Source organism: Capsicum annuum, chromosome 3, assembly GCF_002878395.1.
Source record: "Capsicum annuum cultivar UCD-10X-F1 chromosome 3, UCD10Xv1.1, whole genome shotgun sequence".
Lineage (NCBI taxonomy): Eukaryota > Viridiplantae > Streptophyta > Magnoliopsida > Solanales > Solanaceae > Capsicum > Capsicum annuum.
The window spans coordinates 163,062,617-163,080,438 of NC_061113.1; the positions used below are offsets into that span (position 1 = coordinate 163,062,617).

At 33.1% G+C, this 17,822-nt stretch overlaps 1 protein-coding gene across 1 annotated transcript; it reads right to left on the bottom strand.

Moving 5' to 3' along the window:
• Positions 1-8,378: 8,378 nt before the first annotated feature.
• On the bottom strand, positions 8,379-16,466 carry LOC107853074 (dihydrolipoyllysine-residue succinyltransferase component of 2-oxoglutarate dehydrogenase complex 1, mitochondrial). The gene is made up of 15 exons (XM_016698090.2): positions 16,243-16,466; positions 16,082-16,153; positions 15,914-15,988; positions 14,915-14,975; positions 14,806-14,833; positions 12,399-12,469; positions 11,010-11,084; positions 10,880-10,935; positions 10,756-10,800; positions 10,362-10,640; positions 10,166-10,260; positions 9,527-9,617; positions 9,331-9,441; positions 8,973-9,167; positions 8,379-8,889 (listed from the first exon to the last, which is right to left on the bottom strand). Exons 2-15 carry the CDS (start codon positions 16,130-16,132, stop codon positions 8,698-8,700), a joined length of 1,425 nt encoding a protein of 474 aa, XP_016553576.1. The 5' UTR covers positions 16,133-16,153; positions 16,243-16,466; the 3' UTR covers positions 8,379-8,697.
• Positions 16,467-17,822: the final 1,356 nt, after the last annotated feature.

A 17,822-nucleotide genomic window follows, 5' to 3' on the forward strand; every position in this document is an offset into this window, starting at 1 on the left:
TTTGGATATTTGGAATTTGGTACGGTGGGTTGGTATTTAGTGGAGGTGGTCTTTGGATTGAAGGGTTTTGATTTGGAGGATTCGGTTTTAAGGGTGGCATTTGGGTTCCAAGTCCTTCATGTGGGACTTAGTAGAGTAGGGTATGGCTAGGTCCGTCAAGGCCTCGGTTTTGTGAGTAAAGGTTGGCTTGATGTATGAAATTTGGCAGATACAATATTTGGTGCATGGCTTCGGGGATAATGGTTGGTGATGTATTTTGAGGAGTTGAGGGTCGAGAACTCCGTTGGCTTTCCACCCTATATATCCGGCCACTAATATAGACCATTTTTTATCCTAATTTCTCAATCGTAGCATTCATCCTAGCCATATCCCGAGATAAGGACTCAAAACTAGCCACAGGGGCATTCATAGCATTAGTGTCCACGGTTAGTGCATTAGAAGTTTTGGGTTCCATGTGTTGTTCCATTTCAATTGTACCTACAAAATAAGCAAACATTATTTTAAAATATTCTCACACACTCTTCACACTCGGCTTCCTCACTTGGCCCTTCAAGTGTTATAACTTGTGAGTACTTGTGAATAAGTCTACTCTCGAGTTAGAATAGATTTCAATTTGAAATACTCAAGAAAGTTTTTTATGCACTTGATCCAAAAACAATTACGAATTATAAACGAGCAAAGCACTACAAGGAACGCTAACACGAAAGAAGAACTTAAAAACTAGTTCACAACTTAGTAGGTTGTTACTACTTATCAACTAGTATAGGATTCAATAAAATAAAACTATTAGAGTCAAGGAAAAAAACTATGAATGCCAAGGACATGATTCTAGTTTGTTGGTGTGGCCCATAAATTTTGCCCGTTGGTATTGTTGTTTTTGTTGAATTTTGATGTTTTCCAATTTAAGTTGTTCAATCTTGTTGGTTTGGTTATTACTTTTGGTTTTGGAGTAAGGAGACAAGACTTTGGACTCTCTTTCCAAAGGTCAAAAGGTGCCCATCAACTTTTCACCAACTTGCACTAATTTGACAAAACATCTTTTTGTTTTGGCTTTGTCCCTTTCCTCTTTTGGTTCTTCTTGAAAAATGTTTGACACTCTTTTGGTAACTATGCTTTTTGGATCTCTTTTTTTTCTTTACCACTTTAGTGTTGTCTTGAAAGTATTTCCAAGACAAACATAAATCTTTGCCTCTCTCTTCTCTTTTTCAAATCAAACAAGCATTTTGTTGAACATTTATCTCAAAAATAATATGAACTACAACAAGAACACTTATGAACAATAACAATCTCTAAACCATTCAACCCTTCAAAAACAACTTGACAAGAGCTCAAATCTTGGAATTTAGACTCAATCATGTTAGTGAACAATAAGCCAACACTCAAAAAAACTAAGACAAGCAAAAACACATCTAAATCTAGACAACTTCTCGACCAAACACAAGACACCCAACAACACTCTTTTTTTAAAATTTTTAACTAGAAGAACCAAAGATTGATAGTGTAAGAACATGATCAGACTTCTCTCTGATACCAAACGGTATCTAAATAAGCACAAAATAGTCCACAATCTTCGCAAAATAGTCCACACGACAAGACACCAAATGGAAACAACAAACACAAACTTAAATGAAAAAAAGATATGTAACTTGACATAAAGAGAACAAATAATGTAGCAACTAAAGAGTATATTAAACTCTAAAACCTCTACAAAATATGTTAACAAGCACCAAGTTCTTACGCAAACCCAAGAGAAACTCGGTCCACTCAACAACTCACATTTCTAGCTGTTTCACAACACAAGTGGAACTTTTCACTTGTGATGTTCAAATGTTGGTGGTCTACTCTCTCTTGAGAGAAATGGTATTCAATATTACAACCTTGAATCAAAATGAGCTAACTCAGGAACAAGACTAAAGGAAGTTCTTTAAATAGTCTATTACAAAAAGTGGAGTAAAAGGACTCCTTTACCCTTAATGAGGAGTGGCGGGTTTAGAGTGTATTTGGGAAGCCTTGGGTGTAATTTTGAGCAGCTAAGGCCAGCCCTCACATTTCAAGGCGTACACTCCCTTAGAAGAGTTCACAACAAGCTCAAACAGATTCATTTTCATAAACGCGTCTTAAAGTTTCTATAGTTCTCGATCTTGGATTCTAGTAAATGGTCTCGAGCCCATGATACCCATATCAGGTTGTATCCTACCAAGTCATATAGAGTGTTGAACTTGATCTAAAGTGGACTATTTTGGGTACAGATTATGTGTATGGGTTAAGGTACCAATCCTACCCTAGGATACAAGTCAAGTAAAGTGTAGTCATACCCTAGGCAGTGTATGGGTCCTTGGTAAAACCTAGCGTACGAGTTGGGGTACTACTCGTACCCTAGGGTATGATTTGGTTAATGAGTTATACCCTCATACGAGTTCAATTTCCAGCTTTTATCTAAGGTCTTTATGGTCATTTTCCACCCCAAAACCCTTAAGTCTCCTCACTATATAATGTCTTGTCTCATCCTAAACATTTATTTGAAAGATCAAAACATTCCAAAAATACATTTTACACTTCTTCAACAAGATTGGAGGTTAGAGTTTCAAAGGTGTTCATCTAGAGGCAAAGGGGAGTCAAGTTTCTTGGTGGATCATCTTTTTTAAGGCATGTGACTCTCTCCCTTGTTAAATAACTCAAAAATTATGAATCTTAAAAATGGATTAAGATTTGTAAATGATGATTTTGAAATCAAATGATAAGGGTTTTGATGTCAAATGATGAATAATTGTTTGTTCTTGCTTAGACTTGTGTTTATATATGTTATTGGTGATGATTTGCACATATGGGTGATTGTTGTCTATGATTTAACAAATGGGTCTTGAGTACCCTAAGATTGATAATTTTTACATTGATTTTGGTCTTGGAAAGGCATGCACATAAGGTGTTTGTGAAAATGTCTAAGTGAAATGTTTTATAATTCTTGTCTTAGAGGCAAGGCTTGCCCGAAAGGACTTTGAAACAACAAGTCATCCCTTAAATTTATTTTGATGTAAAATAAAGAAGATCCTCTTTGCAGATTATCCAACCTTCTGTTCATTAGCAAAATATAATAGAAATTGAGGAAAAAAAATAAAATAAAATAAAGATTGATAAAAAATAGAGAAAAAAAAAACATAATGTTAAGAAAAAGGAGAGAATAACAAAAAATAGAAAGAAATAGGAAAAAATAAACATTGAGAAAAACAAAAATAAGAAGCAAAAGTTAAAAATAAAAATAAAGTTTGATTAAAAAGAAAAGATGAAAAAGGATTAAAAAAACAAAAATAAAATAAAAATAAAGGTTGAGATAAATGAATTAAAAAAAGATATATAAGAATAAATAATGTTTGAGAAAAAGATAAAAGAGAAGAAAAATAAAAAAGAAAAAGAAAAATAATGGTTCAGCTGAATTAAAACAAGAAAAAAAAAAGAAAGTAAAAAAATAAATAAAAGATAAAAATAGAAGTTAAAGACAAATGAACATGAAAAGTGTAAAAACATTTGAAGCATTGAGGGGTAAAATATTTACTTATTCTATACATAAAAAAAGAAGGAAGATTGGTGCTTAAAGACTTTCTTATGGGAGACAAAAAAGTAAAGTCACTCTTTATGAGGATCATCTCATGTAATTTCCTGCTAACCATTGGGTGGCGCCACCCATTATGAGGGTCATCTCATGTAATTTCTTGCTAACCCCTGGGTAGGGCCACCCACTATGAGGGCCATCTTATATAATTTTCTGCTAACCCTCAAGGTGACTTTAGTTTTTTATCCCTCATAAGAAAAGTCCTACAGAACTAATCTTCAAAGGACAAGTACCTATTTGACCCTTTATACCTCAAATATTTTAAACTAGCCTTCATGTTTATTTATCTTTCAACTTTTATAATTTTTCTCTTATTTATCGTACTTTAATTTTTATATTTTTTTTCTTTTTTTAAAAAAGTTTTTCTCAATCTTTTCTTTTTTTTTCTCTCAACTTCTACTTTCTTATCTTTTTTTCTTTTCTACTTTCAACTCTAAATTTTTTCTTTTTTTTTTTATCCTTTAATATTTATTTATTTATTTATTTAAAGGTTTTTCTTTATTTTTTTTTTTTCTCAATTTTTATTTTTTTTCTTTTCTTCGTTTCGTTACAAATAAGAAATTACATCCCATATGCAAGACGTGACTCTGACACATCATATTTTGACTTATGAGCTATTCTTAAACTCTTGTCTATAAATCTTGCTTTAGTGGCAAAACTTAGCCCTAGAACTTTCAAACAAGAAGTTACGCCCCATGGGCAGGAGTTGATATTGTCACATTGTGTCTTGATTTATGAAATGTTCTATAACTTTTGTCTTAGATGCAAGACTTAGGCCAAAAACTTTCAAACAACAAGTTATGCCCCATGGGAAAGAGTTGACACTACTACATTGTGACTTGATTTATGAGATGTTCTACAACTCTTGTCTTAGAAGCAAGACTATCCCAATGACTTTTAAGCAACAAGTTACGTAGAATGGAAAAGAGTTGGCACTACCACATTGTATCTTAATTTATGAGATGCTTTATACCTCTTATTTAAGAAGCAAGATTTAGTCCAAGAACTTTTGAAGAATAAGTTACGGTCCTTGGACAGGAGTTGGCACTGCCACATTGTGTCTTGATTTATGAAATATTCTGTAACTTTTGCTTCAGAGGTAAGACTTAGCTCAAGGAGTTTCAAACAACAGATTACGCTCCATGGGCAAGAGTTGATACTACCACGTTGGATCATGATTTATGAGATGTTCTATAATTCTTATCTTAGAGACAAGACTTAATCCAAAGACTTTCAAACAAAAATTTACGTCTCATGAGCAAGAGTTGATACTACCACATTGCGTTTTGATTTATGAGATGCTCCATAACTCTTGCCTCAGAGACAAGATCTTTAATTTATGAGATATTCTATAATTCTTGCCTTTGAAGTAAGACTTATCCAAAGGACTTCCAAACAACAAGTCACACTTTTAAATTTACTTCAATGTCCAAAAGAGTATATCTTCTTTGCGGATTATCCAGCTTTCTATTCACTAGAAAAATATAACAGAAGTTGAGGAAAAAAAATAAAGATTGAGAAAAAAAAAAGAGAAGAATAAAAAAAAATCAGAATAAAAATAAAAATAAAGTTTAAGAAAAATGAAAAAATTAGAAAAAATGAGAAAAGATAGAAACTAAAAATAAAAAAAAGGTTGAGACATTGAATTACAACAAGCAAAAAAATAAAAGAAAAATAAGAAATAAAAATAAAAAGAAATAAAAATAGAAGTTAAGAGACAAATGAGCATGGAAAGTGTAAAAACATTTGAGTTATAAAGGGAAAAAATGTATTATTGTGAGAAGGAAAGATTCATGCACTTGTTCTATATTTTCTATACATAAAAAGGAAGAAAGTCTAGTATTTAATGACTTTTCTTATGGGGTACAAAAAAATTATGGAAGTCATCCCATGTAATTTCCTGGTTTCAATTATAGATAGATCTGATTTTTTTGAATTGGATCAGAATTTTACATGGATCAACAAATAAAAACCATGTATTTAATTTAAGGGTAATTTTCATAAATCTCAATAGTTTAGTACGTAATTACATAAAATTCCGACTGTGTTTATATTTATGTAAAATCCTAATTTTTCATTCATTACTATGATACATAGCTAAGACTCGCAATACATCTTCATTTGATACATAAGTATCGATACATAACTCTTAAGTATTAACATCACATAGATACTTTCAAATACATAAGTCTTATGTATCAATAGCACAAAAAGCATTTTGATACATGATTTTTGTAGATTTTCAACCAAACACATCTTTCTTACGTAACGGTAACAAAATATTCAGTATGATACAAAACTTGTTGTACATTTGATGGAGGATCACATGATGTATCTTCTTGAACTTTTTTATTCTTATGTATCTTCATTAATATCATCATCTTCAACCTCAATTGATGAATCTCTAACCTCCAGAATTCCGCCTGACTTGAACTGTCTTGTACTTCATCGTGGATTCGAGATGTGATGATGCAGGAAGTCGTGAATTCGAGATCAGATGATGAAAATTCGAGATCTGTATATGAATTCTGTACGAATCATTTGAGATTTGTATATACATTCGTCGTATACGAGCTCGCCGTTATGTTGGTTGGTTTGACCTCGTTAGAGCTCAGCTGATTTCGTTATTGCTGCGTCGTGGTTCGTTGCGATTCATCAGAGCTGGAGCTCCTCGTCGGAGCTACAACTTGAATGGGTGAAAGGGATGGACGGAGCTGCTAGTGGTAGTTGGATAGATGAGCTGAGCAGTGGGGTTTAGGTGGTGGTAGTCACAGTTGAGGAGAAGGGAGAAAGAGGGGTCCACTATGTTGCGCAAAGAGATTTTTTTTTCTTTGTGATATTTTGGATTTGAGATTTGGGGTAACGTATCGACCCTTTTAGAGAGAGAAAGGGAAATCAAGGATTTTTGTAATTATTTTAAGGGACTGAAATTGTAAGTAATAATGGTAATTAAGGTATGATATTATATAATTTATGCTCAATTTAGTGTTATATATCCGCACCATTAATAAAGGAACAATTTTAAACTTAAAATAATGTTAGGACCGAAGAACAAATTTGATCCAATAAATGAAAGGTGAACATTTTCAAGTCATCTTTAGCGTTAAGGATGTCTTGAACCTTGTCAATATATATCTTCGCCGCTTTAAAATGAGATTTTTTGTTAAATGGCTTTTTCAAGTCTTTTTTTAATTAAATAGATTATAAGTTTTTGTTTTATTTTAGAAAAATGACCTACTTTTGAAATTTTTAATTTATTTGTGATTTAAAAATTCTTTACAAGTTTTAAAAGTTATAAATTAGTCTACAAATCACCAACTTACAGAATTAAAACAAAACCCTTTCACCAAAGCTTTTACACATTTTACAAATTAGCCCAAAACCTGATTTTCGATGGACAGATCTATTATCGATACGATCGATATATGGACAGATCAATTATTGATCCAATCAATTACATACATATATATACAAACCTTTTTCTTTTTGAAAAATAAAATGAACTAAAATTAAAGGAGAGTAGAAAATTTACAAATTTGAGAGGAGATAGAACATTTAGGAATAAAATACTAGCTTCAAAAAGGAGAAAGTTGAAGAAACAATGAGTTTTTAGTAAGAATAGAGGAGAAAAAAGTTAGGAAAAAAGTAATTTGAAATTGAAAAATTGAAGAAACAATGAGTCTTTAGTAAGAATGGAGGAGAAAAAAGTTAGGGAGAGGGAAAAAAAGTAATTTAAAATTTAAAAATTGAAGAAACAAATTGAAAAAATGAATTAGCGTTTTATATTTTAAATATATTTGCAAATAAATCCCATAATTTTTAATGTGTTATTGTAGTTTAATTCTTTCTTAAAGTTATTTTTTTTATTTTGTTTTAAAATGAGAAAGTAGAATTAGGCTATTTTGCTAATTGAAAATTGAAAGGCTTATTAGCCAAATTTTCTCCTTTAAAAGCCAAATACGTCTCCGGCGAAAATTTGTCATCTTTATCCTTGCTCTCTAAGAGAAAAGATCGCACAGCTTTATATCAGTCCATGAAAACCCAACCTGCAAAAGATTCTGTCTGCACATCCTCCAATTCCTTCTCCATTGCAATCACCACAAATGACAAAGACACTCACAATTGCATCAAGCACAATACGTTTCACTTTTAAGATGCCTTGGTGATGAAATAATAAACACACAAAAATGATGTCCCCTGATCTCAAACTAAAATTCATAAAAATGACAATTATAGATAAAGAAAATGTATAGAAAAAGAGGCTTATGTAGTATGGCCCTTATTCCTTTTTACGCTAATTGCTCTGCTCCTTATTTCTTTTAGACCTCAACTCAGTTCATCCTAGGATGCAGAGAGAAGGAAAGATTAATGAACGTCCATTCAATGAAACCTCATTCTTTTTCTCTTTAATATAGGAGGGAGCAGCCCTTTCTAAGAATGGTTTGGGACCTATGAAGATTGTTCAAGAATACACGTTAAGGGTTGAGGTTATGCATTTAATCTCTAGTAATAGATCCATTGTTAAAATAGTCTCTGTCACTGTTCCAAAACATATTGTAGAGTTACAACAGTTGATGTATGCGTTCCACCAATGCTAGATATAGAGGCACATAATAAATCATGAATTGCCCTGTAACAAAACCAATAATTGTTGTATGGATGAATCTGAAACAAAGCAGAATTCCAATCAAGGCTACCAGTACAGTTCTAAGAAAGGGCATTTGCCTCAGATCAAGAAGACGGGTACCAAAGAAACTACGTAAGATGAAACTTAGTGCATAAAAACAGTTCAAACTGGTGAAATATATTCAAGCAATAAATTATCCCTCCTTGCTAATTGGGTGTCATGAAAAAGTAATGAGTTGTGGGAAAGGATTTATCAGGGAAAGAGATTAAATTGTTACATAGCTCTATTTGCATGTCTGAAGTATAGATGGTTGCAACTTGATTAAATAATCAGGGACGAGCAATGTCAAAGGCCTCAATAACTTTGACAAAATTTACTGTTTATTCTGGTTTTTAGCTTGCGCTAACACTCGGGTATACCACGAAAATCAAATGAAAAGTCAGAGATGGTTGTATATCTATCTTCAAACATCAAGGAGCAGGCGGTGTGGATCTTCTACCACATCTTTGATCCTTCTCAAAAAGTATACTGCCTCTCTTCCATCAATCAGCCTATGGTCATATGTCAGCGCAATGTACATCATTGGTCTTGAAACAATGTTGCCTCCAACAACCATTGGGCGATTTACTATTGAATGCATTCCCAAGATAGCGGACTACAAAGTCAAGCAGCAAACATCAATGGTGAGATAGCTCTACGGCAAATTTCAAACCTTGTAGACTCAATAAGGACAAGTACCTGAGGAGGATTAATGATGGGGGTACTTAGAAGACTTCCATACACACCACCATTGGATATTGTGAACGATCCTCCAGCCATTTCATCAATAGAGATGGTTCCATTAGTTGCCTTCTTAGCAAGCTCATTTATTGTCTTTTCTATCTCCGCAAAATTCATCTTGTCAACGTCGCGGAGAACAGGGACAACCAGACCCTGAATAATTGGAAAAGGAAAGTTGTAAAACATAGGCAATAAACTCAAAGAGTAAGGTCTGTCTCAAAAGCAGGCAAAAGGGAAAATTTGAGACATCAGATTACAGGTTGTCTACAAACTGCCAATTTATTCAAATATTGAGTCAAAGAAAGGGTGGGCATGCCTTTGGGGTGCCAACAGCTATACTGATGTCTACATAGTCCCGATATATGATGTCATCACCGTCAATAACTGCATTAACTATTGGTTGATTCTGGAGTGCACTAACTGCTGCCTGAAATTTAATGTAAGATCTTTTCCATTGGAGATTGTCAACGAAAATATATTAAAAAAATTATTAACATTGATGCTTTTCATACCTTCACAAATCCAGACATGAGTCCTAATTTCACACCATGTTTTTCAACAAATGCATCTTTGTACTCGGCTCGGAGCTTCATCAAATTTGTCCTGCAATAAGAAGGATTGAAGAAAGTGAAGACAACTAATATAATGGGTGCATAGCAAGCATTTCATGGGCTATGACAAATGTCTCCTACACCTCTAATGTATCAGAAGAACAGAAACTCTCTACTTACAGGATATCAGCTTGAGAAAGATGCTTAAGTTATAACCACAAATGTCACTAGCTACAAAAAAGTATCACAAAGAAGAAAGAAGTAGTAATATTAGACCTTCTAAATCACTCAAGTAAACCAATCTTAGTTGTCCAAGGACCTGTTAAATGGACCCTTCCATTTGCTTTGGCGTACCCATGTCGAACGGGTGTGATATGGGCATGGGTATTTCAAGTGGATTCATCAAAATACAAAGTTGGCAAAAATTAGCACGTCAGTACCGGGGACACATACTGAATATGTACCCTTATATGAATACATGCGACATAGATCAAGTTGTCAAAGGACTTTGGTTCTCTTTCTGATAACACTAGGGTTAAGCTATAACATATGACAAAGAAGCTCACAAATTTGTTTATCAAAATAACAAACCAAACTTACATATCAACTTCATTGAATGTAGTCAATAATGCGAATGTGTTCTGAGAATCTTTCAAACGAGTGGCAACTCTTTTCCTGAGCCTAGTCATGGGAACCTATCATCAAGGGAGATTCAGATGTTGCTACTCAGTAATAGAGACAGATGCTCAAATGAATAATGTTGTGACAATAAGCCTCAAATGTTTAAGAGACTTACTCGTCTTTCCCGCTCTTTAGGAGGAAGTTGGGGTTCTGTAGCAGAACGTTTGGGAGGTGGTGAAGTTTCCTTGGACTTCTTCACAGGAGCTATCTCAACTTTGGGTTTCACATCTTCCTCTTTTTTCTCTTGAACAGGAGAAGGTGGTTTCGGAGCTTCTTTTTCAGATGGCTTCTCAGATGGAGCAACATGATCTACACTCTCCACACACTCACTGGATTTTGAAATGATAGCAACCTTGTAGCCTGGTTCCACAGTGTCGCCTTCCTTAGCTACAAACTATAAATGTTCCAAAGCAGATGAAAAATCCATTGATATCAAAATAACAAATGCATTATAAACCTGGGGAAGAAAATGAAGAGCTCTAGTATTAAAGCTTCAAACGATATTCTACCTTTTGGATTACACCGGCTTCAGGACTGGTTACATCAATTGTTACCTGGATGACATGTAATCCATTAAACTCCACAGAAACCCATAAAATATTGGAGTTAGATTAGTTAAACATGTTCAAATACCTTATCTGTTTCAATTTGAGCAATTGGCTCATCAACTTCTACTTTGTCACCAGGATCTGAATAAAACGAATGAGAGATTATAAGAACCAAGTGTTAAAAAAATCATCATCAACAACAACAAAAGACATACTCTTCAGCAATTTAGCCAGTGTGCCATCGCTTATGGATTCGCCCATGTAAGGAACAACAGCATCAACCAGATCATCTTTGGCAGAAACACAAATGAGGCCAAAAAAAGGCACAAAATATTAGTAACTGTATCACAGACATTTGAACAAAGTAGGAAATGACAATTTAAGCATTTTCTGAATTACAATTAATAAAATTGTCCATAATCTCACTGATTGTCTCATTCACACCCACTTTAAGGGTTGACACATCTTATGATTAAATGAATTCATGTATATAACAAAGGAAACAAAGTGATGACTAGTAACTTTGTCACTACAATTGATAGACAACCAATAGTGCACAAATGAATACACGGATTAAAAGCCACTATAATGAACTTGCTAGACATAACATTGGTAGTCATCATTAAACTCCATTATTTCAGTACAGCTATGGCTGATTCCTCCACTTTGGATTAACGTATTTCAAGACATCCATTCAGCTGAATTCATGTATTAATAGTGAAAATAGATAGGTAAACATCCTAATATTCTTATGTATTCACACTTAATCCCAACCAAGCCCAATAGAAGAAGAACAAGGATAGCACTGAAAAGAAGACTAGAAATGGTAACAAGAAAATGAATAAGAGTAAACATCCAACCAATCCATTGTTTCACAACATATGGAGTATAAATTAATTGTAAATTTCCAATGAATACTTAATTTCATCCCATTCCAAGTGGCTATCTCTGCATCTTTAGATAGATATATGCAAATTAATCATCCACTCTCAGATAGGAATTTGCATATTACCATAATTGACATGTTAAAGTTAGATATTATAATGGAAATAGCAAAAGAACCTTCAAAGTTCAATCAATATCCACATAAGATCTCACTAATAAAACAGAAAAGGAAAGGTATCTTCTCCATGGACACTGTTAAGAGTCCCACATCAGAAGAAGGATGGGTACTTGGTCTCTTTATATGGACTTGAGCAACCCTCCCCTCATGAGCTAGCTTTTGAGGTTGAGTTGGGTCCAAGATCCATTCTTTACATGGTATAGGAGCCAGACTCATCCAAATTCTTTGTTCACCATTGTTGGGCCCCCATATTATATTGTTCACGCTCTGGGCGTGCGGGGGAGGTTTAAGAGTCCCACATCGGAAGAAGGATGGGTACTTGGTTTCCTTATATGGACTTGGGCAATCCTCCCCTCATGAGCTAGCTTTTGAGGTTGAATTAGGCCCAAGATCCATTCTTTAAAGATACCAACAGGTTCTAATTATTTTAGTGTCAAAAACAAGAAGACATTTTTTAAAAATAGTTATATGTTAGACATTAGCAGATGCAGCATTATTATCAAGACTCAAGGCAAGGCTATCACTCTTATAGAAGATATACCACTATTTGAACAAAAAGGCCTGCTGCAAATTTGTAGTGATAGACTTGCATGAAGATTACCCATAGCTCCCCTGCAGACAATGAACTAATTCATGTGTACCAACAATAAGGAGGGGACAAAAAAGTAGAAGCAGCAAAATCATCAATTCTCTTACTCTTTACTCACTAGCATCCACCAATGAAAGAATTCCATCATAACAGGGTGCCGCATAAGAAAGAAAGGATTAACCGGCGGCGACACAAACAAGCACATACTTCAAGGCATATTATCTCATTTTTTCTTATACAGATGGTGATGAAAATGGGAGAATAATAGTTACATATCATTTGAGTTATTTTACTGCAAATCCAGCGGTTTATTTTGTTCCAAAAAAAAAGGTTCAAAAACACCCTGAACGTCTGAAAAATGGCTCACAAATACCTCTTCTTTCCACGCTTGGTCTAAAAATACCCTTTAACCTTGGGAACTCTAAAATCTAGAGGTTTCAAAATTTCTTTTCTTTACTTTTGATATTAAGAATTAGCAAAATCGATAAGAGAGTGGCACATGTGGATTGAAGCTCGGTAATTGAACGAAAGATCTTTTATTAAAACTGCTATGTTCAATTTTTTTGCTTTCATGAAAAAAAAAAATCTGTTTTCTGTAATATGAAAGAGGAAAAACATTGGGTCGAAAGAAAATAACATTTTTACAGTTTGATTCTTAACATATACACAGATAATAGTAGCTACTATTCTCGAAATCCTTATATAAAGAATACAAATTAATATCGTTTTAACAAAGATGTAACTAACATGAATTAGAAAAAATTAGCTGATAAATTTGTGTCAAAGACTTTACTTTAAGAGAACCACAGCTGTCACTTTAATATCACAAGAGTATTAATTTGCTGCCGTGCTAATTTATAATAGTTGCAGTTGACCAAATGAGACAAGTAAAGGAGTAATCTATTCATTTTGTAGCATTTTTCATAATATATTCCCAATCGGCTTTGATTCAGTATCGCCTAGTCTTTGAACAATTTACAACAAACTGTGATAAGAATTTTTGAAGTAAAATGAAGTGTGTTACTATAAATGGAACTAAAATAAAATATAGAATTATAATTTCAACAAATTCCAAATATCCGTGTATGCCACTCTCATATCGGTTTTACTAATTCCTAAAATAAAAAGTAAAGAAAAGAAAATTTCAAACCGCTAAATATTGAAATTTTCAAGGTTGAGGGTATTTTTAGACCAAAAGGAGGAAGGAGGGGTATCCTTGAGGTAAAAAGAAAAGTTGAAGGTATTTTTAGACCAAAAGATGGAAGACAGGTATGTGAGTCATTTTTCATATGTTAGGGTGCTTGGGACCTTTTCCATATATTGTTTTCCTTTCTTACACGAAAATTTAAGAATGACCTAACGGTGTAAAAGCGAAATACCTTAGTGATCAGTGTTGTATTATTGATACAGGTCAACTGCTGAAATAATAGATAATACATGTACAGACACACACACACATACAAAAACAGATTAATATTGTTTTTTAATATCCACTTTGTTTGACTATTTCAAGATCAATTTTTTTTGTTTTTGGGGTACAAACACTTCTTTGAGCATACAAAGTTATCAGACCTTTAATCATAAAAACTCCCTCATTCTCAGTTTGTATGACAAAGTTTCACCCCTATGGATGTCCCAAAAATGCCTACACAATATAATCATTCACACCTTTTGCAATTGTAAAGTTCACTTCCATTAAGATACAAATATATCACATTATATGATCTTCAAGTCTTCAACAATTATAATATATTCTTCTAACCACAATGTGAACAATAATGCAAGTCATTTTATAAATCTATAGGCAATCTAATTATGTTTGTTTGCTGATATTATTATCAATATTCGATATTGGGTCATTCATAGCATTATTTTGCATTCCCTATTCATGGAGTTGGTTATTTGTCAGCACTTATCTTACAATGTGTTGGGAAGACCTCCACCATTGTATTGTATAAAACAGGAAGTAGGGAGTATTCTACTTATATCATGTATAGAAACATGTAGATCTTTATCACTTTAGGGCACATGAACATGATATCCTTCTCACACTGCCTCAGCTCTTAATTTCTCATTTAAGTTCAGGAAGACACATCGGCGGCTGCCAAAAATAAGGTCTCTTTTCTTGTAAAGCATAATGACAAAAAAACAATGATCAAGCTATATAGCTAACACCAGTACTAAGTTATGCAAAGATCAAAAAAACATTGTTGGTTTCACCTCCAAACATAGAACTAAAGCAAGGTTGTCCTACAAGGAGGAAAACAGGAAGGCTAATTGGAGGAAGCATATGGCGCATCCTTTCATGCTATACACCTTTACGAAAACAGGTCTCCTAGTAATCAAAATGGTTACTAACCTTTCTGGCCTCAATTTCAGTGAGTTTCCTGTATCGAAAATTAGGAGTTAATAACAATAGTAACATGAGGGGAATATGTTAAATTTTGTGATTGAGCCACCATGATTACCAGGTAAAACAAGGTGACTGAAATGCCGAGCATGACCACATTGTCTCGGAAGAAGTAATATCTGTTGACATGTGAAAAGTATGTTATACTTAAAATCTACAAATAGAATAAAATATACAAGGAAAAGAAAGGAACATAGTCAGTCCAAAGATATGAGACTGGAATTTCGAAAGACAAATACCATCCTGGAATATAAAAAAAGGGCAGCCCGGTGCACTAAAACTCCCGCTATGCGCAGAGTTCGGGAAAGGGAAAAAGGGAATGATAATGTAAACAGCGGGTAACATCTAAGGACTGACATCATATTTCAAACCCAATTTATCTATCAAAAACCTTTCTTCAAAATAGGTCACAACGAGCCAGACAGAAATGGACGAGATCAAACACAGGAATAAGAAGCAAGCTCGCCTTCCTTTTTAATCATTTTAATAGAGGATATGAAGAAAGTGGAAAAAACAGTTTCACATTTCTCATCGAACAAATACAGGAAAAGAATCATATCAGAAACGCTCCTAATATAACCCCTTCCTTCGTAGAGCCCGTGTATTTTAAGTTACAGGAAAGTAATTTCATGAACAGTACTCCCCGTTTAGATAACCTGATATTCTAATCAAAACAGCGCTGTCATTTCATTAACCAAGATACACTTTGACAAATAATCATAATATACTTTAACCCAATAGCTCAATAATTTATTCATCTTAAAACGTACCCAACGCCACAGCTCAGACGCAAGTATGCAAGAATTCCAGGTTGAAATGTTCCAAACAGAATATAGCAAAAACTTGACCTCCTAAAAATTGAGAACAAGGAACATTTTGTTTTTTGATAACCCTGGTGTCTGGACAACTTACGTGTACCTGACTAATTCCACAGGATACCAGCCTCCTCCCACCAGCAACAGGTACCAAACAACAACAGTTACCAAACAGGTAACTCTGTCCACCAAGGCAAATAATGAACATTTGGTATCCCGCTGTAAAATAGACATTACATTACCTCTTGTGTTACGGCAGAGGAATTTCTAGATGTAGATACTGCAGGTCGAACCGCATATATGGATTTCCCTAAACACTGCCCAAAATGAAGAAACAAAAAATTCTAATATGAATTTCATCAACTCGGCAAATAGAAAGGAAAAAAAAAAGGCCAAATCAGAAATCACACCGAAGCAGAAGAGGCGCAAGAAGCGACCTTGCGCCTTAAAACGCCCAGCATCGTAGACTTGGTCTATTAAATCTGCAAAATGAATAACAAAGACATTTCAATGATAGATCTCTTACAGAATATAGAAGAAAAGTAATATATATGAGAAGTGGGGTTTTGACCTGAAGAATAAATGGAGGAGATTAAAGGGTGGGGTTTGGGAGAGCACCGATTAAGGAAATAGAGAAGGGAAAGTCTTAAGGGAGAACCAGTTTGCACTTTCTGCAGCTGTTTGCTTTTTTCTTTTATTCAGGTTTCAGACTATTCTTTTCTTTTTTGGCCTTCGAGATGAGGTGAGAGAGTAAGCTCTCGAAAGGTCAACATGTCCCCAAAAGAGAATTAGAGAAATTTAGAAATAAATTATTCTCTCATGCTAATATATTGTTTATTGAATAAATTACACAAATCTCATACTTAATACCTAATATTTTTTTTTCTTTTAAATTTGCATAAAATCTCATTTTCAACTTTACTTTTGGTACATATACAGAAAACCCCATATCTTATTTTTACTCCATCACTAATTCATTCAAGATTTCCTTCACTAAAATATCTCTCTAATTATCAACAATTAAATCATCTTCCTTCCTGATTTTTCTCTTCCATTAATATTTAAATTATCTCCCTTTCTATTTTTTTCTCCTCCGCTAATGCATGCAACTTTCTTTCCTCTCCTAAAATCTCTCTCTTTTAAAAAAAAATAAAACTATTGATACATATATAAATTTATTTAGTTATTCATACATGTTTGTTTTTTTAATTGTGATTCATATGAATGATAAATATGATATCATTATATGGATATTATGGTGATTCATACGATAGATACATTTTGTATGATTTTAATAGGTGATACATATTATATTATGGTGATTCATATGGTAGATACAATTATTGGGTGATTCATATAATATTAATGGGTGATATATATGGTATTATGGTGATTCATATGGTAGGTACAATTATTTATTTCAATTATTGGGTGCTTCATATATATGGTATTATGGTGATTCATATGGTAGAAATAATTATTTATTTCAATTATTAGGTGATTCGTACTATACTAATGAGTGATATATATGGTATTATGGTGGTTCATATGGTAGATATAATTATTTATTTCAATTATTGGGTGATTCATATGTTATTAATGAAAGGTAATGGTGTAGTCAGTGTAGGAAACAAAAGTAATAATATTTAAAAAAAAAAAAACTAAAAGCAGAATTGAAATATAATTAGAATTAAATCTAAAAAAAGAAACAGACTAAAATTAAAGATGAAAAAGAGAAAAAATACCAAAAAAAAAATATATCTTTCATAATTAAAGACTAAAAAGAGAAACATAATTAAAACACCTAAATTAAATCTTAAAAAAAAATAAAAATTAGATATCTTTCCTTAAATAAAAGAATACAATGAATAAAAGAGAATCTATTATTTCCATAAATAAATATCTTGTTATTTTCAAATGTATCACTTTTTTATATGTATCACCATTTCAAAAAACCGGGATAAAATATAATTAACAAAATAGTCGGTATTTTATATAATATCACTTAAAGATTTAGGGATTTATGTAAGTTACCCTTTTTTATTTCCTAAGCTTATAAAATCCCTTCTATTTTACTAAAAATATCTCTCTAATTACCTTTTTCGCTGACTTATATCCTTTAAGAGGTGTGCAAAAATCAAACCGATCGAT